The sequence below is a fragment of the Phyllostomus hastatus genome, unplaced genomic scaffold (genome assembly GCF_019186645.2).
Source record: "Phyllostomus hastatus isolate PE091 unplaced genomic scaffold, TTU_PhHast_1.1 phas_scaffold_78, whole genome shotgun sequence".
Taxonomy (NCBI): domain Eukaryota; kingdom Metazoa; phylum Chordata; class Mammalia; order Chiroptera; family Phyllostomidae; genus Phyllostomus; species Phyllostomus hastatus.
In genome coordinates, this window is record NW_025334041.1 from 85,888,991 (window position 1) to 85,914,752 (window position 25,762).

The following is a 25,762-nucleotide window of genomic DNA, read 5'->3' on the forward strand; positions in this document are numbered from 1 at the left end:
TCAGATACTATATTGCAAGCTAGGACAGTATTCTCAGACATGCAAGGGGTTATAAAGTACGTTTTATATCTTTTGTAAAATTTTACTATAAAAATGAAGAACATAGGAAATACAGAAGTTATATAAAATTATTGGTAATGAGGAATGAAACCATTTAAACAGTAAAATCTAAGTAATTATATTTTTATAAAATAACAAATTGCAAAAAATATTTACTAAAAATTACAAAAAAAAATAACTTTTGTCTCATATATTATCAGTAATTGGTATGTAGCCCAGGGGTAAGGACTGAATTTTTATATTTATACAGAGAAAATCAATACTATCAATATTTTTTAAATTGAAAATAACCACTAGTAGAATAAAGAAATGGGAGGATGAATATTTTACTCATTGGGGTGTGAGGGAGGTAATTTGGCATAAAGTCTATATAGTGTAAAAGGAAATAGCAGGGATGCCCAAAAATGGAAAATAATATGACAACTATTATGAAGTTCAGATGAGTTTAACATATATTTACTGAATGTCCATTAATTGCCAAGTATAATTTTAGGCACTGGAGATAGTAAAACAAAGTCCCTGTTGTCACTGAGTTTCATTTCAAGGGGTAGGGAGAAAAAGACCACAAGGAAATTAAAAATTTATACATATTATGTGTGTTAGCAAGTGCTGTGGAGAAAAATAACAGAAAAAGGAAATAGAAGTGCTCTTATTGGGGAATGAGGCTCTGCAATTTTCAATAAGGCAGTTATGAAAGAGCAAACACCTGAAGGAGGTGAGGGAACAAGCCATTCTCTGGGTTCAGAGCATTTCAGACAGAAAGAAGAGCAACTGCAAAAGACTTTTGAAATCCACACATATGTAACTTGTTTGAGGAGGATAAAGGATACTTGGGGTTGGAAGTAAATAAATATAGGAAGAGGCGTGTGGTGATTTGGGCAACAGGGTGGATGGAATGTGTGGTATGAACTCATATAGGCCATTGTAAGTATTGACTTTCTCTGAGGGTAATGAAAGGTCTTAAGTCTTAGGATGGCAAGATCTATACTGAGGATAGAGTGGAGGCGAGTAAAAAAAAGGGCAAAGACAGAAGCAGAGATACTATTACAATGTTATTGTAGTAGTCAAAGCAAAAGATAGCGGTAGATTGGGTTGGTGTGATAGCAGTTAGACATCTGAAATGCTAGTGCCTATAGCCATACCACTCTGAACATGCCCAATCTCATCCTAGATGTCATAGTGCTATTTGAAATAATATTACTTTTTTTAAAAAGATTTTATTTATTTATTTTTAGAGAGGGAAGGGAGGGAGAGAGAGAGAGAGAGAGAGAGAGAGAGAGAGAGAGAGAGAGAGAGAGAGAGAGAGAAACATCAGTGTGCAGTTGCTGGGGGTCATGGCCTGCAATCTATGCATGTATCCTGACTGGGAATCGAACCTGTGACACTTTGGTTCGCAGCCCACGCTCAATCCACTGAGCTATGCCAGCCAGGGTGTTGAAATAATATTTCTAAAAGATAGTTTTAAGAAAATGTATATGAGTGGTAAAAGGTAGACTATAAAATTATGCCATGTGTGATCACAAATTGAAGAAAATATTTTTATGTCTAAATAGAAAAGTAATAGGCATTCTTTAGGGTAGGAAGATTTTAAAGTTTTTTGGTGTTTTTTTTTTGTGGTGTTATGCTTTTCTGTATTTCTAAAGCTTTTTATAACTGGGGAAAAAGCTAAATTTTTCTTCAAAATATTTTTTTCATAGAACAAAGAAGTGAAGAAAAAGACAGCAGATTCAAAGAAGACCTCTGCATCTGCTTTAAAGTAGGTGATTCCATGATTTCATATGTGAGAATGAATGTGCATGTGAAATAAAAATTTTGTTTTTACAACTGTATTTTTAATATCACTGATTCCAACTTAAATGGTACAGTGTTCAAATATTTTAAACTTTTAGATTTAAGCTTTGCATCTTGAGAAGGTGTGGAACTTAAAATTTGCTAAATTTTTCTTCTTTTAAATAGAAAAGATACAGATGCCTCCAAAGCTGTTGAAACTGTGACTTCAGCTTCTGCCAGTAAGTTGTTGCTTTTGACACCCCTCCAAATGAGTATATTTTGTCAATTTACTAGAAACTTCTTCCAAGAGGATGCTAGGAAACTTTATTTATTGTGCTTTAGTAGTAGGGACTCAAAGTGGCCCCCGTATCAAGTTATTTACTACTATGTAGTTATGAAACCTCTTCTGGAATACCTATTATAGTTCTACAGTTAATAGCTGTTTCCATTAGTTTTGTAATACCTCCCTTCATTCCCTCCCAATAAACCCTCAAGACAAAACAAAGTATTTTAGGATTGCTTTTCTGTTCCCCTTTGTTTTTGAAAGAGCTGAAATAAACAAAAAAGACTAAACAGAAATACTGCTGCACTCAAATGCCAAAAGTTGTTTCTTTACACACAGGAAAGCACTCAGGCCTTTATTACAGAATCTGACTAAATGAATTGTTCATACAATTTTAATAAACTAGGTTCCTTTTTTTCTTATTTGTTTTAGGATTGGAAACGTGTAGACAAAGAAGCTATTGCCAAAGTATACATTCTAGGGTCTAGTGGGAATAAACAGCTTGGTTGTATAGGACAAGACAGAAAAGCTAAAATGAAGTACACATAAGATATATTCAGAAAGTTAAATTGTGTTTTATGTTCTCTTCTGGAAAGGCAGTTGTAGTATAGTGTGTTCTGTGTCTCTATTCAGAATAGATTAAGGGTTTTTGCTGCTAAAACTAATATTCAGGTGACTGGAAAATTGGATTCATAGGATATCATTTTTCATAATGTTTAGTATACAAAGTTATTGGCAGTTAGTGAAGGTGACTGTGGATGGCTTCTGGAGGGCAGTAAATTTTGACTGAAGTTTTAAATGTGAATGTGTAAACATAATTAATTATATAGGGGCAGAAGATACTTCAGTTAGGTAACAGAATTGAGAAATCACTTTATAGAGGGCCTTTGAAGTTTTATGCTAGGAAGTTGGTTGTTTTTTTTTTTGTTTGTTTTGTTTTAAGATTAATTTATTTATTTTTAGAAAGGGGAAGAGGAGAAAGAGAGGGAGAAACATCAATGTGTGGTTGCCTCTCATGTACCCCCTAACTGGGGAACCTCACCTGCAACCCAGGTGTGTGCCCTGATTGGGAATCGAACTGGCAACCCTTTGTTTGCAGGCCATTGCTCAATCCACTCAGCTGTTCCAGCCAGGGCACACTAGGAAGTTTTTTAAATTTGATCCCATTAGTATTATAAGCTTCCATTTCTATAACATTCTTGAAATGATAAAATTTTAGAGATAGAGAGGTTGTCAAAGGTTGGAGGGGAGGAAGGGAGCTGGCTGTTGATGTAAATGGTTAATAGGAAAGACCCTTGTGATGGAAAGGTTCTGTGTCTTGATTGCTGGTCACAGTAATCTAGACATACAGGATAACATTTCATAAAACTCAGTACACATTAATTAATGCATATAAAACTGGGGAAATCTGAATAATGGTAGATTGTGTTAATATCAGTTTCTTCTTTACGATATTATACTACAGTTACATGTCCAGTATTACCATTAAAATGAAATTGGGTAAAGGGTATGTGGGATGTCTCCCAATTATTTCTTTCATTTGTTTTTTAAGATTTTTTAAATTTATTTTTAGAGAGAGGGGAAGGCAGGGGGAAAGAGGGAGAGAAACATCAATGAGTGGTTGTCTCTTGCATGCTCCCTGGCCCACAAGCCAGGCTTGTGCCCTGACTGGGAATCCAACTGGCGACCTTTTAGTTTGTAGGCTGGCACTCAATCCACTGAGCCATACCAGCCAGGGCTCACTTATGAATATTTTAAGTAAAATATTAGCATGTAGTAGTGACTAGGAGCACATTAAAGGAATAATATACTCTGCCCAAGAGGGGATCATATCAGAATTATAAGGATGTTTCAAAATTAGGTGGTATGTTCATTCAGTTTACTGTATTAAAGAAACATAAATGCTGCAAAAGATAAAGTTTAACATTCCCAGCATTAAAAAAATTCGTAGACAACTGCCTTCTTAATATGATAGTGTATTTGTGTATCTATACTTTTATTCATATACATAGAAACATAACACATATCAAGTCAGAAGCCAGCATATACATAATAATGAAACAGTGGAAGCGTTCTCATTAAGATTGGCAATAAAACAAGTAATTCTCATCACTTTTATGAGTTTACATAAATATTATTCTAAAAGTAATAGCTGCTAGCCAGTGTACCATGTCAAGAGGCATAAAAATTGGAAAGTAGGATACAGCATTAGTATTTGTAAATAGTTGTATGTATGTATGATGGAAAACTCATATGTATGGAAAATCCAAAAGAATATTGAGCTATTGTTAAATATAATTAGCCAATTAGCCATCTTCTCTAAATTAATATAAAGTCTCAGTTGTTTTATTATATAATAAAAATAACTGCTTATGTATAATTTAAAATATTTCATTTACAATAGTAAAGATAAAAGCTATGAAAAGAAAACTTTACTACTAAGAGGCATAAAATAAAATGAGAAATTAAATGAGAAAACAGTTCATTTTTGTATAGAAAGCCTCACTTAAAATCTCCCTTTTTTGTATATTAGAACATAAATATTATGAACTTAGTAAAATACCAGTAAGACTTTTAAAAACCTGTAAGCTGATTATAAACTGATATTTTATACATAAAAAATATAGAATAGGCAGAAAAATTCTGCAAAGGAAGAGTAATTAGGCTGGACTAGCACTAACATGTTAAAATACATTATCAAGTTAATCAGAATAGTTTCATAAAGTTGGATAAATAAACAGAAGACCAGTATTCTTCAAGCATGGAATATCAGTAAATCATTATGGTATAGTGATCATCAGTATAATGATGTATCATTACATAATCATCAGTAAATCATCAGTAAATCATGTTTCAGATTAGTGGGAAAAAGATCAGTTCATTAAATTAACTATCCTCTTTGTAAAAGTAGAGAACTTAAAATGTCAAACTCCGGGTGGATTAAAGATTAAATATTATACATAAACTGCCAAAGTATTGAAAAGAAAAACGTTTTTTTTTTTTTTTCTGTTTTAAATTATAGAGGAGGAAGTCTTTCCTCCTCAGGAAGACATCTGACTGCATAAAAGTATTTTTTTATAAGTATTTTATATTACTTTTTAAAAGAAATTGTTATTTGTGTGATATAAACTAATTTTCTTAATACAGAGTTCTAATAAATAAGAAAAACCTCAACAACTCAAAAGATAAATTGGCAAATATAGGCAAATCAGAGAGAGATGAATTACACATGAACATTGACACAACTTACTCATAATTAAAGCAACAAAAATTGTAACAGTTTCTGTCTCAGATTGGAATGATTAATAATTTACATACTGTGTTTGTGTGGAAATGGGGAAGCCCTATCCTTATGTACTGTTAATGGAAGTATTAATTGGTACAGTCTTTCTGGAGGACAATTTAATGTTAATTGTTAAAATTTAAATCGATGCTGTTGTGTCAAGTCCATATCTAAGAATTTACCTATAGTTACAGTTCCTTGAGTATACAAAGATGAGTACAGGGATGTTTCTTACAGTGTTTTTTTTTCCCCCAGCCATTGCCAGGTTAGCTCCTTTTGTAAGTCTGAATGATGTTATTTGTAATGTGTTACTGATACATTTTTCTAATTGTAGCCAAAACTGGACAAGCCAAGACATCTGTAGCCAAAATGAATAAATCTTCAGGTATGGTTTTTATTAGGATTCTAGACATTAGTTAACTTTAAATTATTTAAGTATATAGCAGTAGTGTTGGATTTAATTTGATATAACAGGTGCTGAGTGTATACTAATCTTTGAAATTTATAGTCATCTAGAAATTTTGAGGAAGGAGATTCAGCACATAATACTGTGTCCTTGCAGTAATTGTCCAAATAAGATAATTTGACTGGGCAGTTATTTCTCATGATGGATATCAGAGATGTTTCCCTCATTCTCTTTCATTTCTGTTTACTTGCTTTTATAAAATAGTCCAGGCAAATTTACTGCAAATTGTGTTCTCTTTGTGGTTTATAAGGGTCATTGTGGATATTAAAGTAATTTTAATTTTTTCTCTTTCCTTAGCATTATATTCCTATTTTTCCTTCCATTTCTATTAAATGCCAGTTAATTAAATAGATAGAAATCAGTGTGTTAAGTTCTTCCCTATAATGGTAGAAAGGAAAAGAAGCAGCCTTGAACTGGCAGATATCATATGTGCTAGAGGCAGAATGTTCACATAATATCTGAGGGGGGCAGGGATGGCTAGAAAGCTTATTTTAAGGATGTGTTTATTTAGCAAACAGGTTGTTATTACTTTTATGTTAAGTTTGTGTGAGTTATTGGTGGAGATTTGGGTGAATGGATGCTAAACCCACTGGCCACCCTTTCAACTGTTGTAAATTAATTTTAGGTATTGTGGTAGTAACATAAAGATAAGTGAACGAAATAATTTAAGGGCTTTGGCTTTATGATGACCTTTTCATTGACACTTTGATGATCACAGTCTTATAAACAACATTATCTTGGATAATAAGCAACAGCAACAGATACATATATAAAAAGAAAGGTCGGAGCAATATAAGTAGTCCTGTTCAGATAGAGCCCACTAGGAATGAGTCCAGCATTCTTTATGGCCTGACCATGATGTAGGTGTTCTTTAATGTTTTTCCATTAACTGGGAGCTAAGGAAGCACGGGCCAGGGGGCCCTAAATGTAATTGCTTTTGGAACCATTAAAAGCTACATGCGACTATTTTTATATCCTTACATTTAGTAATTTTGCTTCAAGTTGATCCATACCTTCAGAAATTTAACTTTCCTGAATGCTACTTTTATGTACCCAAATTGAAAGTTGAATCATTTACCTCAGTGATGTTTTTCTTCCTAAGGACATTATCGTCATTGCTACATTTTAAAAATGGCCTGTGCACCCAAAGATGATAGCATTTCATATTTCAAATAAAACATAGCCTGTAGCTCTCATATTCTTTCTTTGTGAGGTTCTTTGGGGATCGTTGATACAAACTAAATAAGCCAATTTTGACTACAACTTTTGTGATTTAGGGAAATCGGCGGGTTCTGTAAAATCTGTGGTAACAGTAGCTGCTAAAGGTAATAAAGCGTCAATGAAAACAGGTAAGACTTTTTTGGGGGGGGGAAGGAGAGGTAATCTGCCTCAAAGAATATAATAAAATGTAATAAAAAGTTTTAAATTTATATAATTTGTAGTACCTAATAACATCTTAAAAAGTTTAATAGGTACTTCGATATTTAAAACCTAAAATACATAGTACTTTAAATTTTTGGTACTTCGATCTTTGATATCTACCATCGTAGACATATTTTTGTGTTGAAACATTTTTGACAGGTATACAGGGTGGGGCAAAAATAGGTTTACTGTCGTAAGCATGAGAAACATAGTTTATTCTTGTATTTTTATTTATTATTCTTGTCCATACAAACAACTGTAAACCTACTTTTGCTCCCCTTGTATAATTACAGTTAGCTCTGCCCCCTATAAGTTGTTTAATCTTTGTTTTCCTCATTTTTTAGAGCTGTCATTTCATATACTTTCCCTAGCTGTACAGTTGTGATGTTTGTTACTGGAAAGATTTTTCTTTCCATATTATAAGAGTGTATTTTCTAGATATAAAGAATTGGAACACTGTTTTAAATAAATGTAACATGTTTAAACTAACATGATCTGTTTAGTATTACTGTTAGTATTTTTCTAATAGACTAATGTAATTTTAAAGAACCTTTGTAGCAATTATAAAATGTGGTTTGTGTGTGTGTGATTATATATGCTCTGTCATAAGGGTTACATTTGTGGCTCATTCATGGCCATCAATAAAAATTATATCTTAGTTTAAATTTGTTTAAACAGATACTGAAAATAAATGGACATAAATATATAGAAAAGAACTGCTTTTATAATAAATTCGAACTACTCATTTACTAATCTGTTAGCATGAAACATAGTAAACGGCCAAACAGACCCTTAGAATAATGGTTCAATTTTGCTTTTGACAGCAAAATCCAGTGGAAAGAAGTCTCTAGAAGTCAAAAAACCTGGCAGTGTCAAAAACAAAGATGCCATTAAACCTATGACTGTACCAGGTAACCTTGAAATGCTGTCATTTAATGCTTTTTTCCTTTGGGTCCCCTTGGTGTACACGCGAGGATATTTTGAAATTATTGCTTAAATCTCTTCAAAGAGAGTTTTATTTTCAAAGAGAAACTTGTATTACTTTGACTTAAATGAGATTATCCTAAGGAGAGTTGAAGTGACAAAATAAATTAGCATAAGTTTCTGTTTAGATGCATTAATTTAATTGAATTAGTGCGGTTTTTTAGACTACTAAAGCAGACTATTTCATGCAGAAAACTCTGAAATAAAGACCAGTGTGGAAGTCAAAGCCACTGAAAACAATGCTAAAGAAGCTATTTCAGGTAGGCCAATAGAAATTTTATTTCATTCTCTTGTGTCAAAGATAGAAAATTAAAATTTTAAGAAAAATAAAGTATTTATTTTGTGTGTTATGTGTATATCTATATATGTATATTTTTAAGTACCAGGATCATACCTAGGTGAAATTAAGACTCTTACGATTCAGATCCTTACCCCATCTCTTGATTATTCTGAAATTTTGTTCTTCAAATAAAACTAAATATTTAAAAGCCATTGTTACTTCTGTTGCTGTTTCTTAAATTCTCTACTCTTTTGTCAGTTGTGTACATTTTTATGTGGTTACTATATTAATACATTGTGAGATCTTGATAAGTAAATATATCTGTATAAATTCTTATTTTATACCTTCAGAAGCTGCTTTGGTGGTCACAGAAAATGAAATAGATAACAAGGTCAGTTTTTATATTTTACTTATTTTTTTAAAGCTTGAGAAATTTAATGCAACTTGTTTTTACTATAAACCCACTTAAACAATGTAGGAGATTTGGCATGGTGAAAAAATCCCAATTATTTTTGACTTTCAAAATACAATTTGAGCTCAAAAACCTTGAGCTGCAGAGTAAGTCAAAAACTTAGGAACAGAATATCAGTAAATGTACATGATTATGAGGATTACTATTCACTGAGAACAAAACATTAGGCCAAAATCTTTTTTTGAGTAGAATTGAATTTTAGACCAAAAGAGAACCAATTGAATTTTGTGAAATCCTAGAGGCAAATGGGAGATGTGTTAATATTTAGGATATCAGTTGTTCTTTGTGTTTTTAGAGAAGCAAGTGGGGTTTGCAATTTTATTTGAAGAGCATAAAGTTCAACTTACAGTTTTCCTGTGGTTATATCTGTCATTGCAAATGTAGTAAAATCTCATTAATTTAGATTTTATTGGTTAAGACTTTAAGTGCTAAGCATAAGTTTACTTTTGACTAGTAGATCCATTCAAGTAGTAAATAATATGTCTTCCTATTTTGTTTTAGGAAGAATATTTTAAGGTACTAATAGAGTATTTTAGATTCACTTAAAGCACTTGAGAAGGAACCATTTATGAACATAGTTGATGTACTGGTTAAAATCATTCTCAATTAGTTTATGACAATTACAACTTCCTACCTTTTTATTTTTCCAGAAGAAAAGTCAAAAGTTGCCAAAATTACTATTGTATACCTTTGGGGATGGCCCCAATATCCACTTAAGGAAAAAAATGGAATTGACAAGTCTTCTTGTCAGTAAGAAGAATAGAGTAGATCTGAGAAAAGAGAATTGTAGAAAAGAAAGTATTTATTTTGTAATAGGGGTTGGGTTACAGGGTAAGGATACTAAGAGACTCAGTAAGTTTTTTTTATATTGCCTAAAAGTGGTTATTTTATTCAGTAAGATATAAAGGGTATGTACTGATTTGGAGCTTGTGGATGTTAGCATCACAAGACACACAGAAATGGCAAGAGTAACTGAAAGTAAAAAGCTGTAGTCAGAGACAGGCAAACTTGTGTTTTTAAATAGTTGTAAAAGAGAATTAAATGCCTTGACTTGATGGCAGTCGGTGTGGCTGAAATTATGCCATGTACTTGAAGAGAAGACATTTGTATTTTGTCTTGTTTTTAGTTTGAAGTTCAGACTAGCCTTCCAAATTGATCGATTTTGGTATTAAATGCAACTTAAATACTAACATAACATGGTCTGCAGTGTAAGCTTGGGTAAATATAAAAGCAGTTAAAGAAATTTTAATGTTAATTCTTAAATTTGTTTTGAAGGAAACAGAGGAAATGTGTGTGGTACTTATTTCTAATTTGCCAAATAAAGGATATTCTATAGAAGAAGTTTACAACCTAGTAAAACCATTTGGTGATACAAAGGATATTTTGATTTTATCATCTCATAAAAAGGTAAGAGTGATAATAGCTGTTCTTCTCTGCGAGTACATTTTGAATAATATTAAGTTCACAAAATAAAGGTTTAAAATCAGTACCTCAAAATAATTAAGCTGTTTTAAGCTAAGAAATTTTTAAAATATAAAACAGATATATCCTATTTTGAATTATTCTGATGAAACATAGTTTTAATGATGAGAAGGAATGGCTTAGTAATGTGTCAAAAAATCTGATGCATTGCTCAAATTTTTAGTTTAATGGAAAATTTTACATTTTTTAGGCTAATACAGGTTTTTAAATGATTCATAAAATTTTGTGGAGCACCTTTTTACTAGTATTTCTGCTATTTTACCGATGATACTCAAATGGGAGTATCATTACTCAGACTAATGATGTTATCAGTACTTAGAACAACCTAGGTTTATTTGTATATTTTAAGTGTTCTTTGAAAAGTATATACTGCTTTTGTCATTTTAAAATAAAAACACTTATTGGTAATAATGAACTAATGAAATATTTTATAGACGGTAAGGTAGACTTCAGGAATGTTTAAATAGTGGAAATGACACCATTAGAGTGGTGTTTTTACAATAAAAAAGAGTTGATGATCATTAACGATCTTTGAGAATAGTGGAGGATATATATTTGATGGGAACCTGAGCCAGTGTGCTTGAGAAAACAGCAGGAGAGGAGGGTTAGTACAGATGAGTTATATGCCATTTTATATTAAAAGTATATTATTTGTGTGGTTGCACAACCTTGTAAATATACTAAAAACCATTGAATTGTACACTTAAACAGGTGAACTTTATGATATGTATATTATATTTCATAAAGCTGTTAAAAAATTATTTGCAGTATTTAGAGATAAGACTAAAAAGGAATACATTTTTTTAATGTAAAATTTTTTTGTGACAATACATTGAAATTGGATAAAATTGTGGAATCTGGAAGTAATTCAGATTCATACTTTCTTTATATCATATGCCAAAATATATATATAACTAGATAGATTATTAAGTATAAGATAAAAATACAGAAAGTCTGGATTGTAGTAAGTCCAGTTTTGATTAGAGTTGAGCAGGATTTTTAACTCTTTGGAGATTTAATACTTTCTTAGGTATTTAGGAAAGTATTAGAGACAATTATATAAACATTTAAATATTTTTAAAATTAACATAATAAAAGCAAAATGGAAATAAATATTTGTATAAAATGGGAAAGGATTCATGTCTACATAATGCAATAAAATACAGGATGTGGTGCAAATAATGCCTTTTTATTACAGAATCTTTTATTATAAAATCATAAGCATATAATCTGTAACATAATATCACACTCAAGCACACCATATGACATCTTAGGTAAAATAAATGTTCAAATTAAAACTGTAAATTATTACATCCATATTATTACCCTGACAGCCCCACTCAAGCAGGCATTACTTCTGCTGGACCTTGTATTTAAAATTTTGATAAATAGGCAAATGGCATAAAGACAATTTGTTTGTTAAAAGTTACAACTACAAACAAATATTATATATAGAAGATTTTTTACGTCATTAACTAACATCTTTGCTTACCCAAGGTATGAAAATTCAATCTAAAGTATATGGAGCTACAGTTTTATACCTATGAAAACAAACAAAATTACAAATAACTTGGCAATCGTTACACATTTCTTTGGTTCTGTCATTTCTCATATTTTTTATATTTCTTGATCATTAAATTTATTAACAAACTTTCATTAAATATCTGCCAAGTGCCAGGCACTGCTGTAGGTACTAAGGATGCAGTGATAAATAAGATTTTTCTTAATATCATTTACTAAAATGTCCTCTCTTTTTTCTTTAGTGTTGCCTTATTAGTTCATTCTTTCATTAATTTTGCTTATGGCTGTAGTATTCTGAGTTTATTGGCTTTGTGTTTCTGAGGAATACATATTTTATCTTAAAAATATTTACTGTTACTCACTTTCTTTGATTTCTACATACTAAATTTTTTCAAGAAAAAGTAATGACTTTTTTCATTTTTGTAATTTCTGTTTTAATAGGCAATTTTAGAAATAAATAGGAAATCTGCCGATTCTATGGTAAAATTTTATAGCTGCTTCCCAATATCAGTGGATGGAAATCAACTCTCAATAAGTATGGCTCCTGAAAACATGAGTGTAAAAGATGAGGTAAATAATACCATCGTTTTAATTAATTTTTTTATTAGATTTAGGCTATTGGTTTTAGAGGTTTTTTTTTTTCCTTTTTAACATTTTCTCTCAGACACTGAGAAAGCTTCTTTCTGTCCTTCCATGGTTTGCCATCCCACTGTTTTAGAGTTACTTTCATTTGAGGGAGCTCTATCCCTTATGTACGTTCAATTTGGGAATAAAAGTTAATTATCGTCTGTAGAGTCCTGTCTCTACTGTTTGTGCTCTTTGTCTCTCTGCCATTATCTGTCATACAAACTAGAGTCCCACAGGTTATCTTTAATTTTTTTTCTCTCATTTCTCCCAGTTTGCCACTAGGTCTTTTCTTTTAAATCCTAAATATTTCTGAAGTGTATTCCCTGTTCAGCCCATTCACCCTTGTTTCACCTCTTTAAAACATCCTATTAAAGTAGTTCTTTGTATCCTCTACCATCATTTTTGTCTCCCTGAACATCTTTTTCCACAAAGTCATGAGGCTGACATAAAATTCAAATCTATTAAAATTTAACTGATTTAGAAACCCTTCATTGTTTTTGTATGACATACTAACTAATAAAAAGCATGAGGCAGATATTAGAATCTCCAAATCCTTCTATTGAGAATCAGTGTGATGCAATTGCTGAGATTGTTTTATTCATGTCAGTAGTATTGAAGAGAAAAAAAGTTTAAGAATTGTAGTCTCATAAGATAAAGTTCCTTTCTTATACATGTAAGCCTTCCATTAGCTTGACATTTTTGTCTCATGCAACTTTTGGCCTCTATAATTCAATAGCACCAAAACGCTATATACTTACACCATTTGCTGTTTTTTATTAGCCTACATCTATCTTTGTTCTTCCTCATTCCCTACTTTGCTTAGTTAACTTCTTGTTTTATAATTTGAATTTTCTTACTGTCTGCTAAATTAAATCTCTTATTGTATGTGAATTTGAGTGTCCTTCCATAGATTTTACTGCCTTATTAATCTTTAACGTACTTAGGGGAGTAGAGTAAATTAAGGCATATGGGTAGGGTGGAACATGTATAACTTACAACTTGTTTAGGAAGAAGGAAAGATTGTGGAAGGAACAGAACTTTTGCTGATTCTTCATTTTATGAAACAGTGCTTACTGATTATTCATAAAAATTATTTTATTATAAAAATTGACTAATTAAATATATGCATGAAGAAGAGCTGACGCTGTCAACCTTGTTCCATTTTGGTTTTCTAGGAAGCTGTATTTACAGCCTTGATTAAAGAGAATGATCCAGAGGTGAGTTTTGCCTTAAGTGCTTTTCTACACTTGTTTACTTGATAGGAACATTGGTTGTTTATGTGTTCACCTGCTAGAAATTAAAGGAAATCTTAGTACTAATTTTAAAATATTGAGGTGATGGTAATCCCCGATAGGAAATATTTTCCAGATATTGGAGCCATATTAAGGGCCAGATAGGTTAGTACCTGTCTGAGAATGTTTTGGGAAAATACTATGTTGATAGACATTTATACTTCCTGTTTAATGTATTGATTCATTGATAACTCAAATCTAAAACTATGACTTTGTTATCTTCACCCATATAGTCTTCTTTTTTTTAGTCTTGGGAGAAGACATCGTTTGACCCTAAAAAATTAAATTACTATTAATCTATGTTGTACATTTGATACTTAAGCCGTGTGTGTGTGTTTTTTATCCCTATGCTGTCTCAAAAAAAAAAAACTATAGGCAAATACAGATAAAATACACAGTCGATTTGTACATCTTGATAACTTACCAGAAGATGGACTTCAGTGTGTACTTTGTGTTGGACTTCAGTTTGGGAAAGTGGATCACCATCTATACTTGAGTAATAAAAACAAGGTAATAAGGTCCCTCCTATTTTAGCTCTGTGTTCATAGAGAATATAAAAATGGACCCTATATTCTATGGTCTGCAGCTTTTAATTTAGCTTCTGAACTAAAGCATCTATAAGCATTATTCAGCCTCTTAACAGAATTATGATAAACCAATATATTTTCTTTGGGCTATGACAAAGAAGAGATGATCTTTCTTCTGAGAACTTCTAGTTTTAGGGGGAAATAAAACTTGCACAGAAGAGAAAAATGATATAGTACAAAAAGCATTATCTTGTGGGGTAAGTTTTAAATGAGTTTATCTGGCTTTAACTATATTTGTACCTTGGCTACGTTGGTTTACACTTTTAGTCCTCATTTGTAATATGAAAAGGTATTACCACTTGTTTTCTAAAGTCCCTTCCAACCATAAAACACATAGTTAGATCTCTTTGTTAGGTATATGGAAAGAAGTATAAAATGATCATTCCTTAATTATGTGCTTTGGCTTCTTAAAAGAAATTATTAACTTATTTACATTAGCTATGTCCTTTGTGTTTAATACTATATATATGTGTGTGTGTGTGTGTGTGTGTGTGTGTGTGTGTGTATGTATATATATTCCTTTAAAAGTAGATTTTGATCAACCTTATATTACCTAAAAAGGTAGGATTTGGTATGAATGTTGGAAATATTTACTTCATAAAAAGTACCTAACTGGCCAACAACTAATTATTAATTTCTTTGATGTGCTTCTAATTGATGCACAGTACATATTTGGCAATTGAGAAATAGTGGTATAGGATGGAAGGGAGATGACATTTTTTTATTGTAAATATATATATATAACAAAATTTACAATTTATCTATATTTAAACATCACTTCAGTGGCATTGTATACTCACATTGTTGTGTAGTCATTACCACTCCTATCTTCAGAACCTTCTTCATCTTCCAAAACTGAAAAATTCGGTCCATTAAACAGTAACTCCCCATTTTCTCTCTTCTTAGACCCTGGCAACCACCATTCTACCATTCTAATTTCTGTCTCCAGGAATTTGACTACTCTTGATACCTCCTATAAGAGGAATCATACAGTATTTGTTCTTTTGTGAATGGCTTATTTCACTTAGCATATTGTCTTCCACCATGTGTTGTAGCATATATCAGAATTTCCTTTTTAAGGCTGAATAATATTCCATTGTATGCATATACTACACTTTGTAGATAGACACTTGGGTTACTATTAACTTTTGGCTATTGTGAATAATGTTGTTATGAACATGGATGTACAAACATCTGTGTAATTCCCTGCTTTCAATCCTTTTGGGTATATATTAAGTAGTGGAATTGCTGGATCATAAGGTAATTCTATCTTTCATTTTTTAAGGAGCTATTCATACTTTTTATTTATCTTCTCCAAAGGCAATTCTTCAGCTAGATAGTCCTGAATCTGCTCAGTCAATGTACAGCTTTCTAAAACAAAATCCACAGAACATTGGTGACCATGTGTTGGCCTGCACATTATCTCCAAAGGTAGACTCACTGGAGGTAAGATTTCTTTGTATCACTTTTTGTGTTACTAGAAAATGAAGTAAGCATAAAGGTCATTCTTTTAAGGTTAGATGATACACACTGAAGGTAATTTCAAGAATTATTTTTGTGCAGTAATCAATGCAATCAGTGATTCAGAGTTTAGATGCTTTCATTTAAAAATTTGTTTCATAATCACTGTTCCAATTTTTATATTTTATGGAACAGCATAAATTTGAGACTAAATTGAGGTAATTTTGAAAAATATAGCATAAAACTTATTTTGGAAATATGTATGGAGTGATTCCATATATGTAATATGGTTATTTCCAAACACAGAGACTGCTTGGAATTCATTTGGGCTCCGTCCTGGTAAAGTTTGTTTATTCTTTTTCTTTTATTTGCTTAAATTATATTTATTATAAACTCTTCTTATATAAGAAATAAGATTTTATGGGTTCTTGGCTTATACACTAATAATAAATGTATGGAAACTATGGATAGTCCACCTTTGAAAGAATGGAATTCAAACTTATGTTTTCACTTTCTAATAACTTCATTGTCAGTAGCAGCAGGTAAACAACAGGGCTTAAATTTGATGACCGTATGTTTTTTGTTTGTTAATCTGCCAAAGATCTTGTGCTAGCTCGAGAAAATGAAAATTCACTTTAAAACCAAATTAAATAGAGAACCTGAAAGTAAATGTAGCATAATGTATGCTGATACTGTTACAAACACAACTTGAAGGAGTTGTGTAAACTGATAATTCAGGAAAAAATTTTAGAAGTTTCTAGTCCTTTTTTCTCAGTAGACATTGTATTTTTAAAATTTTGTTTTTGATCTGTTTTTAAGGTTTTGCTTTGTTCATCTGAGTTCAGAATTAAAATAAACACCGAGTATACAGAAATTTTTCTTCCAGAAATACGGTCCTGAATTCTTAAGAGTTAAAATGAAGCAAGTGAAAATTGGAGAAAACCTCTGCCTGAATTGATACTTTACTTCCTCACCATTACTCAGAATCTTATTCTTACAACTTATTAAATTGGGGATCCCATTTGGCTTATTGTGAAAGTATTAGCTGCAGAATTCAGTAGTAATGAGAGTGGTTCTATAAAGAAGGAAATTATATGTCTATAATTTGTACACTTAGAGGTGACTTTCTTATATAGAAGTTCCCAGTCATTTCTCAAAATGATGCTATGTTTTTGTTTTCTACAGTATTTAGATTATGGCTTTCCTATACAGTTTAGGAATTGTTTTTTGTTGTTTAACAAAGAAGTCTGTCTTCATGTTATTCAGGTCATATACCTTACTATTTGTTAAATAGCATCTGTTTTCTTCTTAGAGCTATTCTTCTGATTCCTGTTCTAAATTTACTGTCATTTTTTTTTTTTTTTGTAAAGCAGCCATATATCTTTGACTTTCTTTTTATTGCTCTTCTGAGTTACTTTTGTTATTTCTTGGATTCTCTGTCTCCCACACTCTTGGATTACTTTTCTGTTTGCTAGAGTTACATTGTCAAAAAATCTTCCCCAGAAAGTGTGTGTGGGCAGTAAACTTGCATATATGAATCTGTGCATATTTGAAAATGACCCTATTTTGTCTTTATGTATTTCACTGATGATTAATCTAGGTGGAGAATTCTGTGCTCAGATTTTTTTTTCCTAACCAATATTGTTGAGAAGGCTGATTCCAGTCATACACCTTTATGTATTCTAATTTTTTTCTCTCTTAAAGCTTTTAGCATTTATTCATTACTTACCTAATTCTTTTTCTATGTCAGCCCTGTGTTAGATACTGGAGTACATTGATGAACAGATCAATCAGTGTCCTAATCTTCAAGGAGCTTTTTTAGTGGAGGAGATGAACTAACTATAAATAGATAAATACATATTACAATGGCATGTGGTAAAACGTACTATGGAAAGTGATGGGCAGGGATAATGTGTATCCGGCATAGACCCTTTGAGGTAGAGTTATTTGAGAGATTTGAAGGAAGTGAGAGACGAATAGCTCTATGACTATATCAAGGAGGTGGGGTTTTTTTTTTAAGAAGAGCAAAGGCCTTAAGGACGTTTGGTGTTTCAAGAATCTCCAAGGAGGATTATAGGGCTACTGCAGTGAGCAAGGTTTTATCTTGCTTTGGGATTTACTACCTATATCCTACTTAGAATGTGTACTCAAGGAATTTATAAAATCTAAAGATTAGTGTGTTAATGTACCTGAGGAAATTTTTCCTCATTTCTGTGACCATTTCTTTTATTTATTTATTTATCTATCTATCTATCTATTTATGAAGATTTTATTTATTTCTAGAAAGAGGGGAAGGGAAGGCGAGAGGGAGAGAGAGAAACATCAGTGTGTGGTTGCCTCTCGCACGCCCCCCACTGGGGACCTGGCTGCAACCCAGGCATGTGCCCTGACTAGGAATCAAACTGGCAACCCTTTGGTTCATAGCCCGCACTCAATCCACTGAGCTACACCAACCAGGGCTGTGATTATTTCTTTTCTTCAATTTTAATGTTCTGTTTTTCTAGAAATAATACCTATACCAATTCGGTGGATGCTATATCCTGTTGAATTTTTCTTTAGAAAAATTCTTTAGTGATGTTTTTAAAACTCTTCAGTTCTCTGCAATGCTTTCAGCTTATCTTGTTCATTTTTGTGCATCTATTTTTTTTCTTTTATTCATTTATAAAGAAGCAAGTTAGCTAATAAAGGTATCTGGTATCGATTTCTTCTACTATCATATAGAGCCCCCCCAAAACTGTTTTCCCATGAGTGGGAAACTTGCTTGGAAACACTGTGTGGATGGGGTTTATCAACTGCCATCTTTAATTTTAGTTATAAATCATTACACTAGAGACTCAATACCCCACCAGATACTCCAGTAAAGGAGGCCTTCAGCCTGAGACTCCAACGCCCACACCAGGAATCCTCTCTGGGCAGGCACATAATTCAATTTTTTTAAAGTATAGTTCTCAGTTTTTAATTCGACAAAATATAAAGAAAGATAATTCTCGATTCAGAGCACACAACTCCTACAGAAAAAGGAGCTAGCATGTGTAAGCTGTAAAGGGCATACATTTCTGCTGTTTTGTGCACTAATGTGTCCTAAGTGCCTAGATCTGTGTTTGATACATAAAAACTGAATTTTAATTACTGCTTCCATATTGGGCCACAAAACATTGCTTTCTTGGTGGTTTAGACATGGGTTTAAAAGGATTATTCTTAAATTTTACCCACTTCTAGATGTTTTGAGAGGAAGCTCTTTAAGTCAACTAGTTTCCCTTATAAATAGCGCTTTTTTAAAAAGTAATAATTGCACAATGAAGATGTTGATATTTCACATTGAATGTTTTTATTCTTAGCAAAAGATGGCATTTCCATTCTTTTAAAATTAGAAATTTGTTTTTTCTGTCAATACTAAGGAAACTTAACTTTTCTTATTAATTGCTGTGTCTCAGTTATTCTCTGTAACCTAACTTTATCTAATGAGAAAAAAGTTCTAGGGCTTGATAATTATATGGACATTGAAAACTAACTTTCGAGTTTGTATTTTTTTTTAGCTTAGATTTTTTAAGAGCTAAAATCATTGCATTGATGGGTTAAATATTTAAACTCCAGTAGAATAGCCTCTGATAAAATGTGGAATTGTGTTACAGGCTCAAGCTGAGAAAGAACAAGAACTAGGAAAAGAAAGGTAAGTTTGCTAGCATATTCATGTGGTATTTAGTTAATTAGTGCATTTCATTTTTGTGTTTTGTAGTAATTGTTCACATGTGGCAAAAATTTCATATTTTACATGTTCTTCGTGTGTGTGATGGGTTTTTTCTTTTGGTTTTGACCAAAGAGTGGTTTTTCTGTTTGTTTTTGTCTCTGAATATTTACTGATTTTTTAGAAACTGTATAAACACAGTTTGAATTAAATATATAAATATGACTTTATGAAATGTTTTAAGATTCTTGAACAACTCAACTCTGTAATCAGTATTAATTCTTCTTGTTAGATTTTCTGTTCCAAAATAGTAACACATAATTGTAAAATTTTTAACATTTGCTTAATCTTCGTAGAATTTTATTGACACCAAAAAAATACTGTTCTCTATATATTTTGATACTTTGTTAAAACAGGTAGGGTGGGAAGGGATATTTGTAAAACAAAGTAATGTGTACGCTGCTTTATATTTTCAGAGAATGAAAGCTCATTCTTCAGAGTCTACACAAAACTAGTGACTCACAACTTTGTTTTGATCACATTGTCTTCTTAGTCACTTTCTCATCCTGATGAATCCACCCTTATCACCACCTTTGCCCCACCAATGAATAACTTCTCTTTTACTGCTCTTCACTGGAATTTACTGATTAAGACTTCTTTTTTCTTCTTTATATATTAAGTAATTTGCCCCTATTTGTTAGAATCAATGTACTAAGAGCTTGTAAGTATGAAAGAGCATTTTGAAAGTGTCTAAAATACGGAAAGTTTAATTATTTTATTTGATGCACTAATTTTAAGATGTCTGGAAAACAGGCTGTCTTACCAGTTTTTCTTCTTAGTAATTAATTTTTATAAAATGAGACTTTTAAATGACAAAGATGGTTATGTGTACATTCATTATTTTACCAATATAAATTTACCAATATAAATATTGGTAAATTTACCAATATATTGGTAAATTTAAACAATAGGTTTATGTATGTGTCGACATGTACTTTTTTAAGTTGTACATTATCATACCAATTATATTCATATGCCTAAGAAGTAATACCAACAGCAATGTTTGATATAAAAGCACATAAATGGCTTAATAAGTAATGATACCATATGTGGTATTAAAGATAGACCTACAATTTGGCCACAGTAACTCTGGCTGGTAAGTAGGCTCTTTGAAAAATCTACTGTATATATTTCATCTGACAGAGTTTCTTTCAGGTATGCAAGTATAGGTATCATTTGTGTTTGGGTCATTTTTTTCCCCTCTATTCTTTTGAGTTACCTTTTAAAATCAAATATATTTCTTAATGAATCAGAAATAGTTGTCTAAAATTAATTTTAAAAATTCTAGCACTAGAACTTTAATTCCCATTTTGTACTTTTTTCTGACTTCTGTGATGTTAGAGAAAAAGATGTGGGAATTAACCCAAATATTTCACATCTGTTTACTGAAGTAAACTGATCCTGAGAAAACACTGATTTTTTTTTAAGTACTTGTGGGTACTAATTCATAATGAGTGTGATCCTTTGTTTATAATTAAACTATTTAAATATTTTTTTTACTTAAAGGAAATCTAACATAGGTATATTAATAATTGAATAATAATTCTATATCTTGCCTGTTCTCATCTCCCGTTTCCCCCTTCATGTAAACATTATTCATCATATGATTAAGGCTACCAATAAGGATACAAGATAAAATTTCCACCAGTTCATTAATAATGTTGGGAAGTATTCAGTGGCCCTCGGAAATAAATACTACTCTTCAGTATTGTTAAGTCTCAGTCTAAAGTTTCTCATCAGGTATATGGTATAGTGTTAACGTTTATTCTCATACCCAGCTTTTATTGTATGCCTTTTCTAAAGATTTTGAAACTGGTATTATGGGGGTAGGGGTGGGCGAAGGGTGGGAGATTAATACCTGTACCCTGAATGCCTTCCTTGAATCCTTTTTTGTGCCATTTCTCAGAATATGATTTTTTTTTTGAGGGACTGGTTGTTTCATTCTAGAGTTAATAATTTTTCGTTTATTTGACATTTCAAACTTACGTCCCAAGCTCACTGGATGAACACTGAGGTTTTTACAAAACCATATTAGCCAGAAAACAAGATATTAACTTTTGCTAAATGAATTATATGAAGAAAGCACTGTAATTTTTTTAAAAAAATAGCATATAAGAATAAACATGGAATTGAGCCATTTTTCCAAGTAGGTCTGTGCTCTCAAGTAGGTTTGAAATTGGAACTGCTATGTAATGATTCATCTTATAGAAAAGATAATAGCTTTTTTTAAAATTGATAAACTTTAAATATGGTGAAAGGGGAAGGACTTAATATATCCTGGAGCCAGGAATCAAACTCTTTATTGCTATTCTTGACCAATATATTAGAATTTTTGTATAGCCCTAATTTGTAGAGACTTTAGGGTTAATGTGCAGGTCTCTAATGAGGCAGAAATTTGAATTTAATCTTTATAATTAGAAATGAGTCTTGTAATTTAAAAACAAAAGCTCATGTTTTGAATATTTACATAACTGAATGTCACAGGTTTTTCTTGTCTTTGTCATATTTGTGCTTGGCCACAAGTTTTATTTTGATTAGCCCTAAGAATCTGGAACCATTAAAATCAGCCATTGGTATTTTTGAATATAAGGGATGTGAATTATTTCAAATAACCTTTAAACCCTTTCAGTGTACAAAGGGTAGTTTATACAAATTAATAGAATATGTATTGATTAAGGCCTATGGTTACTGGCTGTTTAACTTAAATTCCTCAACCTGTTTGCCTTTACATTTTTCAAGATGTGTTTTTCTGATGTCTTGGAAAAGTTTTCTCCTTTGGAAGTTTAAACTTAACAATTTTAGGGAGAGGACTAGTTTGTTGGCTCAAATTTATAGACCCTCATGTGGTAGCACACTTTTTCCAAACTTCTAAAATACTAACATGTCAGGACACAGATATACATCGTCTTGTATTAAATAAAGATTATATGGCTACCCCTTGAGAAGTGTATCATAAGGGTTGTCTCATTTTCCCCTTTTTTTAAGGAAAAAAGTCAGTATTCTTTACTATGTGTCATGATCATTTTCTGGTGTCTTCCTCTAACCTGCTGCTTTTGGTGTAATTGAGTGAATGTATTTGTTGAACTTCCGTTTGTGTTGATATCATGCAGGATGGACACTCTCTTCGGAAGCTTTAATTTTCCTTGTTACTCTTCAAGACTACATCTGATCTTTGGAACTTTAATATAGTCTATTGTGTCTCTGTCTCAATGAAAGTAGTTGAATTACAGAATCACACTTTTGTTTACTTAGGATTTGGGAAGAACATGATGAAATAAGATCAATTACATATAGTTGACTCGTACTCCCTCCATTTCTCATGAATAATTTTACTTAACATTTTTAGGTTATGTGTTGGAATTTTTAATTATTCTCTGTAACTAGTATGAGAAGTAATCCTTCTCATAATATAGCCAAAGGCACATATTTTATAATAAGACTACATATTTACGTTAGGGTGATTCTATCAGTTTCACCTCTAACTTTAATTCTCCAAGAGAGGATTTAAAAGACACTTCCAATGAAAGTTTTAAGTATTAGTTATAAATACAGTTCTTGGGAAATTAAAAACAAATCTTTCTTGTCCAGAAAAGAAAGAAAACAAATAAAGAAGTGACTTGGTTAATAGTATCGCCTTTTCTTTCTACCAGTTTCTACTCATATTCCTTTTAGGTAAGGTCAACTTAACAATATTTTAAATTTCAATGCATGGGTTATTATTTTTATTATAGAACTATACAATATTTTATTATTTCAATTACCACTGTTGGAAACATAGGACCTAATAATAATTTGAGATGTTCACATTCAGCCTTTCAATGTCAGATGCAAACTTAACACAGGAAAAAAAGATTGGTTGTAACTTAAATGAGTGCAACAATCCTACCAATGGTTGTAATTTTGCCATTTTCTTTGTACTAAAAAGAAATCTTCAATGCAATGGAGGATTTCTTTAAAATTTTTATATTGTTTACCTTATTTACATCAAAACATCTTAACCGTTTTAATGCTGATTGGCTGGATTTCCCAATGCTTTTATTGTAAATGCATCAGGAAGTCGTAACAATTGGCATCAACAGGATTTTTTATGATGGTTGAATTCTCATCATAGTTTGATTTTTGTTTGTGTTTTTGTTTGTGTTCTTTTTTTGTTTGTTTTTAAATACTTTTAGCCCTGACTTGAAAAACAATCCAGTTGATGAAAGGGAGGTGCAAACAGCAACTGATAGTCCCTCTGTTAGACCTAGTGAGGTTGAAGAAGAAACTATTCCCAACATGCAAACAGGAACTTCTGTACAGCAGGAAGAGTCTTGTGAGGAAGAACCTGAAAAAACACTATGTGACTCTGACTTTGCTATTGAAACATTGGAAGTTGAGACTCAAGGAGAGGAAGTCAAAGTGGAAATTCCTCTTGTAGCATCCATTCCAACCACTATTGAATTATTCACTGAAAATGTAGAGGAGTCTGTCTTAAATCAGCAGGTATATACCAGTGGCTTTGGGAAGGAAGAGACAGAAATGATTAATCCTGAAACAGAATTAGCAACATCTGACAGTGCATTTATAGAAGAAAGGAACATCCAAGGAATTCTAGAAGAATCTCCATCTGAAGCAGAAGACTTCTTTTCTGGGATTACACAGGCTATGATAGAAGCTATAGCTGAAGTGGACAAACATGAAACTGACGCAGAAATAGTGCCATCTACTTGTGTTGTGGCCTTGGTACCAGGAGTTTCCACTGGGGATGAGAAGACAATGAGCAAAAAGGAAATTTCTGAAAAAAGTAACATGGGTGAAAAGGAGGAGAATGAATTTAATACTAAGGAAACCAAAACAGATTTGCAAATAGGAACAGAGAAGGCTGAAAAGAATGATGCTAGGATGGTTGCAGAAAAGTTGGAAAAAGTTGTTGTAGCAATGAAAGAAAAGCCTGCAGAAAACACTGTGATCAAAGCATACCCAGCTAAAGGAGTGGGTCAGACCAATAAGCTTGATGAAACTAGTAAAACTAGTGTGCTGGCTGTATCTAGTGCACCTAGCAGTAAATCAAGGATCAAGACTGGTGTGGTCTCTTCTCCAAAGGCAAAAACTACAGCTTCAAAATCTGAAAGCCAGAAAAGTTTTCTAAAATCTGTACTCAGAGAACAAATAAATGCTGAAAAGAAACTTTCAGTCAAGGAATCAGGTCTTAAACCTGCAAGTGCCAGGTTGGCTGAAAGCATCAGTAAATTCAAACCTACTCAGAGCAGTATTACCAGAGGAGGCAGTGGAAGGATCTCAGCCCTCCAAGAGAAGGATTATAAACTGGATTACAGGGATATTACAAAACAGTCTCAGGAAACAGAGGCTAGACCTTCCATCATGAAACGGGATGACAGCAACAATAAGGTGAGGAGGGTAGGAAGAATGGTTCAGTGTATTTTTGAAGTGATTAGCTCTCCTATTATAGCTATGGAGTAGGAGATGTCATCTTGTTTTATACTTTTGTCTCCTCACTTCACTCCCAAGCTCCCATTTATTTCCCTTTCTGATTCCATTGATCTAAACCAATAGATATTTAGAATAATAAGCTCAAGTTCATAATTAACAGGTTTGAAAAGCATTATTTGGATAAAATGTGGTCAGAAACCTAACTTTGTGGTTGAAAAATAAAGTCTGCAGTGAGTCTCTTCAGGTGATTTAGCACTCTGCTTCTGAATGGGAAATAATTTTCTCTTTTAAATTGAAGCTTCTTTTATCAACTTACTGATTGCCCAACTTAGACATTGTTGGGAAAGGTCAGTAAAACTGAATTTAACCACAACTTACAGACTATGCCTGTACTGTTAAATAACTGCCAACTTAGTTTGGTATACCTGTTATATATTAGCATAACTCAGGGATTTTCAACCTTTTTCATCTTATGGCACCAATCACATAAACTAATTGCTAACTTCTGCGTGTGGCTCACCAAAAAATACATATTTTGCCAATCCAACCAAAAAAAACTATAGGTTTAATTTTGATTCATTTACACCAGATGGCTAA

At 31.9% G+C, this 25,762-nt stretch overlaps 1 protein-coding gene across 3 annotated transcripts in view; it reads left to right on the forward strand.

Annotated features, from left to right (window-relative positions):
* Nucleotides 1-25,762, forward strand: part of ZNF638 (zinc finger protein 638) — a 132,832-nt gene that overhangs the window by 96,960 nt on the left and 10,110 nt on the right. For all 3 annotated transcript variants that reach the window (XM_045828892.1, XM_045828893.1, XM_045828894.1), the window contains exons 9-22: nt 1,758-1,816; nt 2,017-2,069; nt 5,731-5,781; nt 7,140-7,211; nt 8,109-8,195; nt 8,460-8,528; nt 8,899-8,939; nt 10,296-10,427; nt 12,465-12,593; nt 13,826-13,867; nt 14,318-14,452; nt 15,850-15,975; nt 19,623-19,660; nt 23,908-25,123. In XM_045828892.1, the coding sequence (XP_045684848.1) occupies nt 1,758-1,816; nt 2,017-2,069; nt 5,731-5,781; nt 7,140-7,211; nt 8,109-8,195; nt 8,460-8,528; nt 8,899-8,939; nt 10,296-10,427; nt 12,465-12,593; nt 13,826-13,867; nt 14,318-14,452; nt 15,850-15,975; nt 19,623-19,660; nt 23,908-25,123 (2,250 nt within the window). The remainder of the gene's footprint in view (nt 1-1,757; nt 1,817-2,016; nt 2,070-5,730; nt 5,782-7,139; nt 7,212-8,108; nt 8,196-8,459; nt 8,529-8,898; nt 8,940-10,295; nt 10,428-12,464; nt 12,594-13,825; nt 13,868-14,317; nt 14,453-15,849; nt 15,976-19,622; nt 19,661-23,907; nt 25,124-25,762) is intronic.